Here is a 13,786-nt window from a genome sequence, read left to right on the forward strand (position 1 = left end):
TTTTTTAAAGGTAAGTTCAAACAATCATATTACTGCTTGAGAATCTGAATTAAGTAACAGAAGAGGGGTACCTGGCTGGCTCAGTCAGAGGAGCAGGTGACTCTTGATCTCAGAGTATTCAGTTCGAGCCCCACATTGGGTGCAGAGATACCTAAAAATAAAATATATTAAAAAAGGAAACAGAGAAGATGAGGACTCAGTAGTGGGAGGTGATAGGCTGGAGTTATGAGGGGCACACAATGCAAATCAGACACAGCAGGAAAGAGACCACACCTGGCAACCAGCAGAGCCACCCCCTCCCGCCCCCTTTCCGAGTAGCCTTCACATTCCCATTTCAATGTGTTGACAGAGTCAACACTCTGTCCCACCCAATCACCCAAGGTAATTCCAGGAGGGTTACTTATGCCTTGCAACTAAGGTTTTTAATAAATGTTCCTACATGGACCCAGAATTGAAACCCAGGCTTCTGAGTCCAGTGCTCTTTCTATTTTTCCAGGGCTTAGGGACATTATCTTTGTGCAAATTTTAGCAGAGGGCAATGCAAAAATGGTGTATATTAAATGTATTTTAATGACAATGAAAAAAGCTATCTTCGTGACTATGAGTGGGAGGAAACAGCCATTGAGGCAAACCAAATCCCCTCTCAATTTAAGCTCGACCAGTTCGAGGGTCCCAAGAAACTGAAAACAGGCCTTTAACGGAGTACTTATTTGTTCATGGCGTCTGCCTTCTCTGCTCTTTCAACACAGATCCCCAGGAGTTCTGGTCGCCCCCTCCCACCACCTGCCACCAGGCTTGCTGGGCAGGTGGGGCCAAAAGAGGAAGACAGGTGGCCACTTGAGCACGTGGTTTCTGCCCTTCAAGTTTCAAGGCTGCCTGCAAAGAATGCCAAGATTTTGGTTTCTATCGATGTGTGGCTTTTGACACGCGAGCTAATGAATATTTTCCAGGTGCAAATCGTTCTTTCCCACGAGCTGTTTCTGCGGGTCTCCAGTGAGACAATTATCCGGTTCTACTTAACAGAATGACTCAAGGACGGATCTAAGGGCTGGCTCGTGACGAAGCCTGGATGTTTTCCTGCCCTCTTCCCTGGCTTTAGAAATTGCATTGAAAAGTTAACGTACACAATGTTGCAGCTCCCCTCGTTGTCCCCCACGCAGCTGCTTGTGAGGGCAGCCGGCTCTCCAGTGCTCCCGGCAGGCACTGCTTTTCAAGCGCTGAATGGGTAGGTTCACAACTCCCCGCAATGACAACGGTGGGCCCAGAGGGGCTGGCTCACTCCCTCATTTCTCTGCAGAGATGCCTCTACTTAACGATTACCTACCTGGGCGTCACCTTTTGAAACTGACTGAAAAGAGCTTATCTTATAATCAACATTTCCCAGAAATCACTCGCAAGCCACAGGCTATGAAAAGAAACAGATTTTGAGAAATTGCACTTAATGTACGTTGTCAAAAGTCTGCAGAGCTGAAGGCCAGCACTTTGAATATTTTCAGATTTGATTTTCCAAAGAAAGGCTGTTTGAAGCTGCAGATATCTGGAGGCGCTGATAAAAAACAAGAGGGAGATGTCCTATTGGAGCTGTATTTTCAGGAGCATGAGGGAGACCATTTTAAAGGTTAGACTTCACCCTTCAGTGGTTTTTTTTATTATTATTATTAAAATTTATTGTCAAATTGGCTTACGTACAACACCCAGTGCTCATCCCAACATTCACCTTTCAGTTTTAATCTAAGCTTGAAAAATCATTAACTATGGAGAAGGAGACAATTAGGATTCAATTATAAATAAAAAAACTACCACTGGGGTTGACATTCGGCTTAGACTGAACTACAGATTCTTTAAAAAAAGCATCCTGATAGACCCCCAAATGTGACATTTAGTGCTTAAGAGACTGTTGCCTTTTTTCAAAAAACTTTCTGATGTGAAAAGGAAACAACTCCTAGGAGGCATATAGCACAATATCTTTTTCGGTCACTTTCATTACTGTGAGGGTTTGTTTTCTGTGTTAACTTGGCCAGGCTATAGTACATGGTGATTTAATCAAACACAGATCTAGGTGTTGCTGTGAAGGTATTTTATAGATATAGTCAACACCTACAATCAGTTGACCTTAAGTAAAGGATATCACCCTTGACAACTGGCCTAATCTAATCAAAAGCAAGGCTTTTCCAGAAAAGAAATGGTCTCAAGATTTCAATATCAACTTCTGGCTGAATTTCCAGCCTGCTGGCCTGCCCTCACAATTGCATGAGTCAATTCTCTAACATTAATCTCTTAGTATGTATTTCTTATTGTTTCTCTAGGGAAAATCCGGACCAATACTCAATGACATGTATGCACTTGATGTAATAGCTGAAGTTTTTAAGCTGGAAATTCAGTACCAATCAATATGGATGAGCCTGCTTTCTGCCCCCCTGAGTCTATACTAAGTGATTTGATAACATTCTTGATTTCAACCCAAATGTCACAAAGTGCTGTAGAGGTAGGAAGTGAGAAAGATGGATGGTCAGGCTCCCTGGGGATGTACACCAGCGAACTCTGGGTGGCGTGAAGGCCAGCAAGAAGCAGTCACCAGCTGAAGGCCTGTGGGCATCAGACCCCCTTGCCACTCACAGTTAGGAACAAAGACCTTCCAGGAGTACATTTTGAGGAGAGAATGTAGACAAGTCTGTGCCACTCATGGCCTATTGGGGAAGGACAGGCTTCCTATTCTAGATGGGAAAGCCAAATAAGAATATACCTCTTAACAGAAGAACACTTTTTACTAAATATAATGACATAGGCAATGAGAATATAGGTAATATAAAAACTAAAATCCAAGCCCAATGTGTAATGTTAAAAAAAGCCTGTAAATAATAAAATTATATACCTGTGCAAAGGGTGGTCTTATTTGTTCCATTCTTTACAAAAGACATTTAGTCTCTGCTCATGAATGAGTCACTTTCCTAAAATAAGGAGTTCTTTTCTAAGACCTGAACCCTGCTTATATTTCTCACAACCATTAAAGAACAATTAGCCTTAACGCCTTTTAGTCTTCTGGGTTCAAACACTTCAGGGAGCCTCACTAGAAGCAAGATGCATTTTCAAACCATCCACCCAAATCTCTTAACCTCAGAACAAAGATTCAAAAAATAGAAAACTCAGAAAGATATATGTACCTCATGTGTATTACATTATTTATAATAGCCAAGATATGGAAGCAACCCAAGCGTCCATCTGTAGATGAATGGATAAAGAAGAGTGGTGCATGCACACACACACACACACACACACACACACAGAGCAAGAGAGAGGGAGAGGGAGAGGGAGAGAGAGAGAGAGAGAGGGAGAGAGAGAGAGAGAAATATTACTCAGCCATAAAAAATGAGATCTTGTCATTTGAGACAACATGGATGGACCTAGAAGCTTTTATGCTAAGTGAAATAAGTCAAAAAAGACAAATACTATATGATGTCACTTATATATGGAATCTAAACAAAACAAAACAAATGAATAAATAACAAGCAAAAACAGACCTGTAAATACAGAAAACAAACTGATGGTTGCCAGAGGGGAAGGATGTAGGGGAATGGGCAAAATGGGTGAAGAAGACTGGGAGATCAGGCTTCCAGTTATGGAATGAGTAAGTCACAGGGATAAAAGGTGCAGCATAGGGAACATAGTCACCGGTATCGTAGTAGCGTTTTATAGTGACAGATGGTAACTACACTTGTGGTGAGCGAAGCATAATATATAAACTTGTGGAATCACTATGTGGTACACCTGGAACTAATGTAACATTGGGTGTCAACTATACTTCAATTAAAAAAAAAGGAATTAACTAGATCCTTTACAAGGGAAAAAAGGAAAGAAAGAGAAGAAATAGAAAAAAAGAACAATCAGGAGAAGCAGCAGTCAAGTTGTGAGTCTGGTATCTGTCTCTTTCCCTTTACGGATGTGGCCGAGTCTGGTGCTAGGTTCACCCTCTGGTCCACAGCTAGCTTACATTTTGCAGCCTCCTGGCATTAGTGTGTGATTATGTGACAAAGGTTTGGCCAGAGGGCTGTGGGGGAAAGTGGTACGTGTCCCTTCAAAGCTTGCCCTGCCAGACCTCCCACATGTGATCTTCTGTACTCTTTCCTTTTTAGCAACAACCTTGGAAATCCCTAGTTGAAGATAGAGTCTCCAAGGTGGAGGGAGTCTGAATCCCTGAATCTCCACCTGGAGAGCTGCCTACTGGTCAGAAACACCTGTGTTGCACTTTATTTGAGCAAGAAATAAGCTTCCATGGTGTTAAGTCATTGAGATTTGGGGTTTATCTGCTAAGGTAGTAAATCCTTAACCAACAGAGGAAGTGGCTAGCATTGCTTTTCACTTTTCATGTACTGTAGAGAAAGCTCACATCAAGTTTGTTTTCATCTATTGACTGGGAATGTAATTTATAGCCATGTGGCTAATATAATGAAATGCCAAATCAACCCCAAATGTGGATGCCACATAGAATTTATTATAATGAGATTGACTATATGATAGAAATTAAATGTGACATTTCAATTCCAGATGGCAAGATTCTATCTATCAACATTTTGAAGATGCTAGACATCTTGAGGGGAGACAAAGGTGAGTAAGATAGTTTCTGCCTGGAAACAGCTGGCAGTCTGGCATAGCTGAACGAGCAAACACTGTTAATTGTATTCTCATATTCATCCTCCTTTCTTCCTTGCCAGGAGAACTTTGATTTTGTTGGGGTGGTGGGGAACAAAATGATAGGTGACCGGTCAAGATTTAAGGCAGAGATCCTGAATTCTGATGTGCATTAGTAGAATTAGACTCAAGTGCTAGGAGGATTTGGGACAGGTTTTGCTTTCCTGATGAAAGGGAAATATGTGCCTGACATTTCTCACTTCCTCTCTTCCTCCTGCTGTGAACATGGCTTGATTTCTGAAGCAGTAGTAGTCATTTTGAAATCTTGAGGGAAAACCCCAGAGAATCACAGAGCCAGTAAATCCAAATTTGTTTACCCCACTGTTAACTGGACTTGCTGGTACTTGCAGCTGAAGACACTCCTAATTGATAAAAGAGAGATGAGAATAAGAAACAGCTGTTAGGCAAGCTGCGGGTAAGTGCTGTAACAGAGATAGGTAGCACTGGGTGATCAGAGGAGGGTGAGAAGGAAGGCTTCATGAAAGAGGGAGCCCTCTGAATTTGGACAGGACTCTGAGGAACACATATGATTTACACTCGACGATACAGGGATGGAGCCATTATACGGAGAGAGAACTGCATAAGGAAGGGGATGTGTGTGGCAAAGCTTGGCTCTGTGTGGGGACTTGTGAGGAGCTGCGGGTGGCTTGTGTGTGACATGGAGGGAGTAGAAATTTTAGACAGTAAGTCTGGGAAGATTTATCATTGCCATCTGGAGAAGCCCATAAAGGCCAAGGTGGAGTTTGGTCTTAGTTGGGTCAGCATGAAGGGGAGACGGTGGCATAATAAGAGGTGCAGTTCAGAGACTGTTTGTTGGCCATGTTTATCATAGTTTATTTGGATTGAAAACCACCAATTTAGATTACCCCAACAGTCCAAGTGAGAGCAAATAAAGACCTGAACTAGACATGGTTATGAAAGAGAACAGATCGGCGAAGTGAGGTGAAGTAGGTGAAGTAGGTGCTTGCCGCCGGATGGACCTGGGGCCTGATGACACCTGCCCTTCCTTGGTAAGGCCTTGTGCTGGGTTTTGGAATCTGGGGATGAAGTTTCTTCATGGTTTTTCTTCTGCCGGGAGCATATATATATCTGCCTTCCTCCTGACCGTCAGTCACCATCTCTCTAGATCCTTCAATACCAAGCTCAAATCCCACTTCAGAAGAGTCCACATGTTTATCAATAGGAAAAAGGATAAACAAATGGTGGTGTGGCCATACAGTGGACACTACAAAGTTATAAAAAGGAACAAACCAGTGACACATGTAACAGCATGGGTGACTCTCACATAAATGATGCTGAGTGAAATAAGTCAGACATCCTGTATGATTCCATTCATACGAAGTTCAGAAACAGGCAAAAATAATCTAAAATGAGGAAAAAAAGCCCCAGAATAGAGCTTGCTATTGGAAAGGGGTATGAAGGAGTTTTCTGGGGTGATGGACAGAGGTTTGGGTCATGAAGACCCATGGATTTACTAAAACCTGTAAAATGCTACACTTAAGATCTGCATTTCTCCATGTAGATCTTACCCTTCCCCCCAAAAGTAAACAAATTTTGAACTGTAGTTAATGACACACAAGCTTAAGAATCTAAGGATGAAACATCCTGAGATCTAAACTTACTTGGAAATGTATCAAAATCTAAGAATGACTGATGGATGGATGGATGGCTAAATATGTGGTAAAGCAGAGATAGCAGTGTTAACAATGACAGAATCTAGGTGATGGATAAGAATGGGTGCTTAATGTATAATTCAGCTTCTCTGTGTGCTTGAAATAGTTCATAATAAAATACTACGGGAAAACCCTTGAACTTAAGATTTGATAATTCACCTATCAAAGAGGACTGGCAATAAAAAAACCTGCGGGCAAACATTGGCCCTTTGCAGGTGCTATGACCAGGGGCTCTAAAAAAGGCGTCATTCAGGATGCCTTCCCAAATAATTTTGTGTAGTAGGTGCAGCAGAAATTCTCTTCTCTATTTTCTACACTTTTTCCTGAGCTCCGGCATCATCAAGTCTTCCCCCCTTACAGACTAACCCTCTATTCCTTCAGGGTGTGTGTGTCCGATGGTCCTGGGGCAAAGAAGTACAGACCACCTAATATATGTCCTCCAGTACTAAGTTTCACATCTAGTTTAATTACTGACTGCAAAGTTATTTGAAAATACCACACAACAGGGGTGCCTGGGTGGCTCAGTTGGTTGAGCATCGGCTCAGGTCATGATCTCAGGGCTCTTGAGATCAAGTCCCACGTCAAGATTTGTGCTGTCAGCGCGGAGTCTACTTGGGATTCCCTCTCTCTCGAAATTATACAAACTTAAAACACACACACACACACACACACACACACACACACACACCCCAGTGTGGTTTGTTCCTTTGTTCCAAGAGTAAAGAGATTTAGAGAATAAAGAAATGTCAATGTACAGACAGAAAAACTTCCCGGTCCCCTTGAGGTCTCCTGGGGAACAGAAAGGGCAGGACCAAATAATTAGAAATGGTTGGCAATGCAATTTCATTTTTGCCCCAGGAAAAGCCCAACTTCACATAGATTGTAGGGCTTCTTTCCTCTGTGTTTAGCCAGAAGCTCTATCCCTTTTATGACCAATACCTTTTCGTTAAGAGTCTCTAATTCTACTCCTGATACTCATTTAGTGATATATTTCTTTTTTGTTCTAACTGGAACATCCTTGTTCACAAGTGTCAATCTTTCAGAAATCACTATTTTTCAGAACCCTTTCGGCAGCTGGCCAGCCGACTTTTCCCTCACAGTCATGTTGCCTATAGGTCATTTGCTGCAGTTTTTTAGTTTACCAAATATATATATAAAGCATCTTGTTAAAGGGACATCTGTTCCTGTGTTTACTTACTATGTATCTCTTTGAGCTACTGATATTACTTTCATATGTATTTTTATTACATATTTAATGAAAATCTAGTTCTTAATATAGATCAGCAACACATCGTTCTAACCTTTACAATTTTACTTTCTCCAATCTCATACATGTTGATTTACAATTTGCTCACTTTTCTATTTTGCTTTATTCAGATGTCCTAGAGATAGGAAATAAAGTTTCAGGGGCTTTTTTTGTTTTGTTTTTTTTCCCCCTTGGAGGGCATAAGCACTCTAACTCAGTGATTTACATCCTTGGATACGCTTTAGAATCATCTGGGGTGTTGTTTACTCTGCAGATTCTGGGACCCATCCCTCATACAGGTGTACTAGGGAGGACATTTTGAGAAACATTTATTAGGACGTGGGTATGTTACATAATTTCAACCTCACAGAAACACAAATTGGGCTAACCTGAATATTTAGAACACATGTTCATGTTTTATTATTTACATTTTAGCCTCCAATTATCAACACTTGACAGTGCTGTTTTATAAATCAATGTGGAAAAAGGAAGACTTGGATTTGTCTTGAAAATGAACAAACCAGGCACCACGAGAGAAAGCCTGATGGTTTTCTAGCAATCGGTCTTTGGAATTTTGTGTGACCCTTGGCTAATTATGTTTTCTTCTTTACATTTTTAAGTGGACTCTGGGGATAAATTGCCATTAAGAGTCTGAAATTTTATGTGAGGTGTTCAAGGAGTATCAGGAGGTCAGCACTTACAAACTAGCAACTTATTAAGGAAGAATTTTTACTAAATACATGAAAATGGTTAAATAAAATCAAGATCCCAAAAGTCTTGCAGTGAAAACAGTAGTCTCCTGCTCTCTCCCCCCAACCTCCAATGTCCTTTTCGTTGGCAAGCATTTTCATCCTCTTAGCTTTTCCTTCTGGTAGTTATGTTCATGTTGGTTTCTTTCCTCCAGTTAACTATTTTGGTCATTTTTCAAATGAATGCATGTATTAATGTATATTATTTTTAGCCTCTTAAAGTTTATAAAAAACCTGAGCAGTCTCCTGCCCCACACCCTCCCAACTCTCCAGATTAATGGCTTTTAAGTTTCTTCTGTTTTTTCTCAAATAATTGATCACATCTTGATTTGTTACTTTACATATTAGTGATTTCCTGATATGTCAATGAGGATTTAGCAGTTAGACAGCTATCCCCACTTTTCCTCTCATATTGTCCCCAAATAGTTACCAGACTTAAGTCCTTTAGTCCTTTTGGGTTGCTGCTACATTCTTTTGCAAATTTCTAGATAGCTACATAGAAGGATTTCTCTTGGTATTTATCCATGAGTGCAACTGTCAGGTCGAAGGGTATGTGCTTCTTCATCCTGAATAAATATTGCCAAAAACATGGTAAAAGGCTGACAATGTCAAGTGTTGGTGAGAATGCCACATCTGAGTATGTGGGATGGTACCTTACTGCAGTTTTAATTTGCATTTTCTCAGTTACCAGTGGGAATATTTATCTTTGCATGTATTTATTGGCTATTTGGGTTTCCTTTTCTCTAGATGGCTTGCTTCTTTCTAAGTATCTGAGTCCTAAAAATTCTAGATACCTGTACTAATAGTTTGCTGATTATGTTCCTTGCAGAAAGCTCCACTGTTTTCTTAAGGATTGTAAGTCTCATGCAGTATTGATTCCTTTTGTTGTCTGTGATGTTTTTTCCCCCCCCTCTTTGGAAGATTTTAGTAAATTCCTTTATACTCTTGATTTCTATATTCTAATTTTACAGCTGAACATAAGGGGCTCAATTATTATGTTAATTGTTCATGAAATCAAGCACATAATACTTAAAAAAATCTAATTACAATAGGCATACCTAACTCATAAAATAACATGCTCAACTCTGATACTGTCAACAGTTTTCAGCATACATTTTCCTACACGTACTATATACCATTAGTAAATTTTTTAGGTATGATACACAATTTACTTCTTTTATTTAACAGTCTTTGGCATTTTTCTGTCAGTACCTCATTCTTTTTAACTGTTACAGACAATATTAAATTCTACAGACATATTGGTTGGTTATTTCTTTATTGATTGTCATTGGGCTGTTTCCAAGTTTTATTTTTTAAGTTTTTTTTTTTTTTTAAGTTTATTTATTTTGAGAGAGAGAGTGCACGTGTGTGTGTTGGCAAGGGGAGCAGTGCAGAGGAGAGAGAGAATCTTAAGCAGGCTCTGTGCTGTCGGTGCAGAATCCGATGTGGCTTGATCTCATGAACTGTGAGATCATGACCTGAGTTGAGATCAAGAGTCTGATGCTTACCCGAATGAGCCACCCAGGTATCCCTGTTTCCAAGTTGAAAAAAACCAGTGCAACAAATTCTCTTGGGTCTATCTCTTTGTTGTTCAGGATTAATATTTAGAAGTAGAAACTCAGCTCTGGGTCCAAACCCAGAATATTTTAAATTTTAATTGATATTGTTAACTTAAACTCTTAGAAAGTTGTATTAATTTACAAGGCAAAAAATGCCCTTTCTTTGGATACCTAACAAATCCAAATCTTTGCTAACATGGTAGGAAAACATGTTTTAATTTTCACTTTTTAATTCAGTGAAGTTTAATTTTGTTTCCAACCTCATAATTTTGATTTCTTGCATTATCTAGTTTCATTTCACTACTTTTTTAATTTCTAATTTTAGCCATATGCTTGTTTTAAATCACTCTTTTTTGTAAAGAACAACTTTATTCTTCTATCATTGTAACATCCATGGAATCCCACAGAAGATCAGAGGCAGAGTTTTTAGAGGTCTCAGACCTTTTCTTTTAACCTTCAAAAAGACAGTGTCCTACCTGCCTCTTTACTATCCCAATGGAATATACCAGAGTTCCCTCAACTTACTGATTGCCTGAGTGAACAGAACCTTTTTTGAGAAGAGTGAATGAAATGCATACAGAATTCAAAGTCTCTATTTTGATTTAATTTTCTTTTAATATCTGAGTTCTATCTCTTCTGTTTATAATCCATGTCTGACCTTTGGACAAATCTGTCTAGTTCTATCTCTATAGGTCCTGGTTTCAACTCATGCTCTCGGGGAATTTTTTCAACTTTGGTTTTTGAAAGATATGCTACCATAGGCAGGTGCTGGTCCTTGATGGGCATCATACAGCTATAGCAAAAAAGGTTTCATAAATGGTTATCTGATATGGAATAGTTAAGACTAATCTTAACTATAGTCTACTTAAGATTAATTTATAAAATCTCATTGCCTACAAATAATTAGCCGTTGACCTAAAGTCACAAAAGTCTTTTTTTCTAATATTAAAAAATATGTAATTGGAGGGGAGGGGGAACAACTAACTTGAAATAAACCAGAAAACACCTTCACATTAATTGTTCTTCTCATATACTTCAAATTTGTACTTAATGCTTTTCTCCTCCTGGATATCAGAAAGAACACCTGGGTATCTGTAAAAGAAAAATATGTGGAATAATTTGTCAATTAAAAAAAAGATATATACTGTGTCAATTAAAAAGAGATAGCTCAGCCAAAAGGCATCAATAGAGTAAATAAAAGTTTTGTCTTCATTTTTTTTTTTCACAATGGTAAGTCACGGTGAAACTAGGTATCATACAAATACACTATGGAACAGTGTAGGAAACAGAAAGAAAAACTTGCAAACTGTACAGAAAGTTGGGAAACAAAAAGTGCAATTTATCCTTTCCTTCTGACTCCTAATTCTTCTGTCTCAAACTAGCCACTGTCAGCAGTTTCTTTTACCTTTCCACTATCACCCAGCTAGTATGAAAGGTAGTAACATTTTGCAAATCTTACACTTGATATCAAATTTCTTGCGTGAGCAAATGAAAAACAAGATACAACCTTTAGCTGCTTAGAGCAGAACTGAAGTTATGTGTCCTGTATAGTGAAAGATTCTGCTGTTTAATCAGTGGACACCACCCTGCTCTAATTTCCCAGAGTGTTCCTCACGGCAGTTCTTTTATGGACATCACTGTTTATCTGAAATTTTCTCTCACTTAGATCTGTGTTCCCGCCACCTTCCAATTCAAAACCCAAGCCCTCCTTTGCGTATATACCAAGAGGCAGAGTTGCTAGATCATGTGGTAGTTCTATTTTTAATTTTTTTGAGGAGCCTCCATACTGTTTCCACAGTGGCTGCTACCAGTTTGCATTCCCACCAACAGTACACAAGAGTTCTCTACATCCTCACCAACACCAACACTTGTTATCTCGTTTTTTGTTTTTGATAACAAATCAGGACCTCAAAGAAATATATATCCTCCCATGTTCACTGCAGCCTAGTTTACAGTAGCTAAGCAACCTAAATGCCCATCAACAGATGAATGATTAAACAAAAATGCTGTATTTACATACAATGGAATACTGTTCAACTTCAAAAAAGAAGGAAATCCTGCCATATGCAGCAACATGGATGAACCTGGAGGTCATTATGCTAACTGAAATAAGCCAGTCACAGAAGGACAAATACTGCATTATCTAAAATGGTCAGACTCATAAGAACAGAGAGTAGAAGGGTGGTTGACAGGTGTTGGGGGAAAGGGGAAACACAGTTGTTCAAAGGGAATAAAGTTTGTTGTGTAAGATGATTAAGTTCCAGAGATGTGCTGTGCAATGCTTTGCCTACAGTTAACAACACTGAATTGGAAAACTAAAATTTTGTTGAGAGGAGGTCTCATGTTGTATTCTTACAATAAAATTTTTTTCCCACTGAAAAACCCACCACCAACAAAAAATCCCCTCAGGTCCTCCACTGAGGACTGTACTGACCACTCTCGTCTCCAACCCAAATCTTATACTTCCTCAGTATTGTGCGAGCTGCACCCCCCATGTGCTCCAGGTGGGGATGAGGAACACCTGCTTTGATCAGACTTGTGTTTGACTCTGGTTCTGTTGTCTTCACCCTTATGAATAATCTGGCCCTGAGTTCATTACATTAAGTGCTCTATAAATGTTATTCTTTAGTATTATGAGTTTCTTTCACCCCGTATTTTCTAAACTCATTGTAGCAGGGATAAGATAGGGAAAGTTTTAATTCTCTTATGATACCCAGTGCAATGCTGAGTAATAACAGGTATTAACCTTTTGCTGACTAATCAGAGGTTATGCCATTTGATAAAAAACATGAACATATAAAGTAACAATAGTATAATAACATATAAAGAAAATAAAATCTATGTTTCTATTTACTAACCATTTCCTGAGCTGTTTCTGTTCAACTGTTTTAGTAGCAATATAGCATTTTTCTTTTTTTAAAGCAGTGATTTTTTGAGGCCAACTTTTAACCATAATTTTAGTTTCTTTGGAATGAGTCACCAAAAAGTAACATTTACATTTTTGTGTGTTTGTAAAATTCTCAAGAGTATCAAGATTCTCAGTTAAAAGATAAAAGTAAAATATCAAAATTATTTCTAAAACCACAAATAATACTTAGAAATACTATGTTATTGGCTGGGTATAGTCAGCAGCCACGGTATTAATGTTAATCTGCTCTGTGAAACTGAAATTCAACTCTGCTTCGGATTAATTTTACTTTTCACAATATTCATATATTCAGTCTATTATTCTTTCAAGAGAGAGAGCATGCCTACACACAGAGAGGGAGGGAGAGAATCCCAAGCAGACTCCACACCCAGCGCAGAGCCTGACACAGGGCTCAATCTCACCACTGTGAGATCATGACCTGAGCCGAAATCAAGACTCAGACACTTAACTGATTAAGCGACCCAGGCGCCCCCATATTCAGTCTGTTTAATAATGACAGAACTACCCCAACCATCATAATTCCAAACTTTTCTGAAGAGCAAACTGCTTAGGAGCCACATATGAACTCTGAGTTTAAGCCTAACAGGATGTGGAAATGCCTCCTATTTGTTATGAACCACCCAGATAGAGATCCCCCTCTAGAATCTTCAGGCAGTAAGGAATCCAGTAGATATGAAGAAACATAAGATTCGAACTGACAAAGCATGAGAATACTGAGATGATGTAATGTAAAGTCTAAGAAAGAGGTAAATAGTTATCTATAAGAAACAACTCACAACTAAATTTAAATGAAGACAATAGCAAGCACAGGCTCAGGAGGAGACATACAAATAGTATGAATAAGGATCCTGTTGGCTAGTCAGGAACTAATGGGAACAGAAGAGGAACTGTTAGCCCATCAAAAACTTTCTTAAATTTGTCCATTGATAAGGGGCATCTGTCCC

The 13,786-nt window shown here is 39.2% G+C and overlaps 1 protein-coding gene and 1 long non-coding RNA gene across 9 annotated transcripts in view; one reads left to right on the forward strand and one right to left on the reverse strand.

The window, feature by feature from the left end:
- LOC128316030 (uncharacterized) overlaps positions 1 to 13,786 on the forward strand; it is a 27,100-nt gene continuing 13,314 nt past the window's right edge. The window contains exons 1-2 of the long non-coding RNA XR_008299393.1: positions 1 to 1,618; positions 4,543 to 4,602. This is a non-coding gene — a long non-coding RNA (uncharacterized LOC128316030). The remainder of the gene's footprint in view (positions 1,619 to 4,542; positions 4,603 to 13,786) is intronic.
- Positions 5,496 to 13,786, reverse strand: part of DHFR (dihydrofolate reductase) — a 23,631-nt gene continuing 15,340 nt past the window's right edge. For 4 of the 8 annotated variants that reach the window (XM_015069081.3, XM_027039220.2, XM_027039211.2 and 1 more), the window contains one exon: positions 10,496 to 11,005. In XM_015069081.3, coding sequence (XP_014924567.1) covers positions 10,985 to 11,005 — 21 coding nt within the window. In that variant the 3' untranslated portion in view covers positions 10,496 to 10,984. Of the gene's footprint in view, positions 5,860 to 10,495; positions 11,006 to 13,786 lie in introns of those variants that run through there. The other 4 variants (XR_001429811.3, XM_027039219.2, XR_003413906.2 and 1 more) reach the window with 2 other exon arrangements.

This window comes from Acinonyx jubatus, chromosome A1 (assembly GCF_027475565.1).
Source record: "Acinonyx jubatus isolate Ajub_Pintada_27869175 chromosome A1, VMU_Ajub_asm_v1.0, whole genome shotgun sequence".
NCBI lineage: Eukaryota > Metazoa > Chordata > Mammalia > Carnivora > Felidae > Acinonyx > Acinonyx jubatus.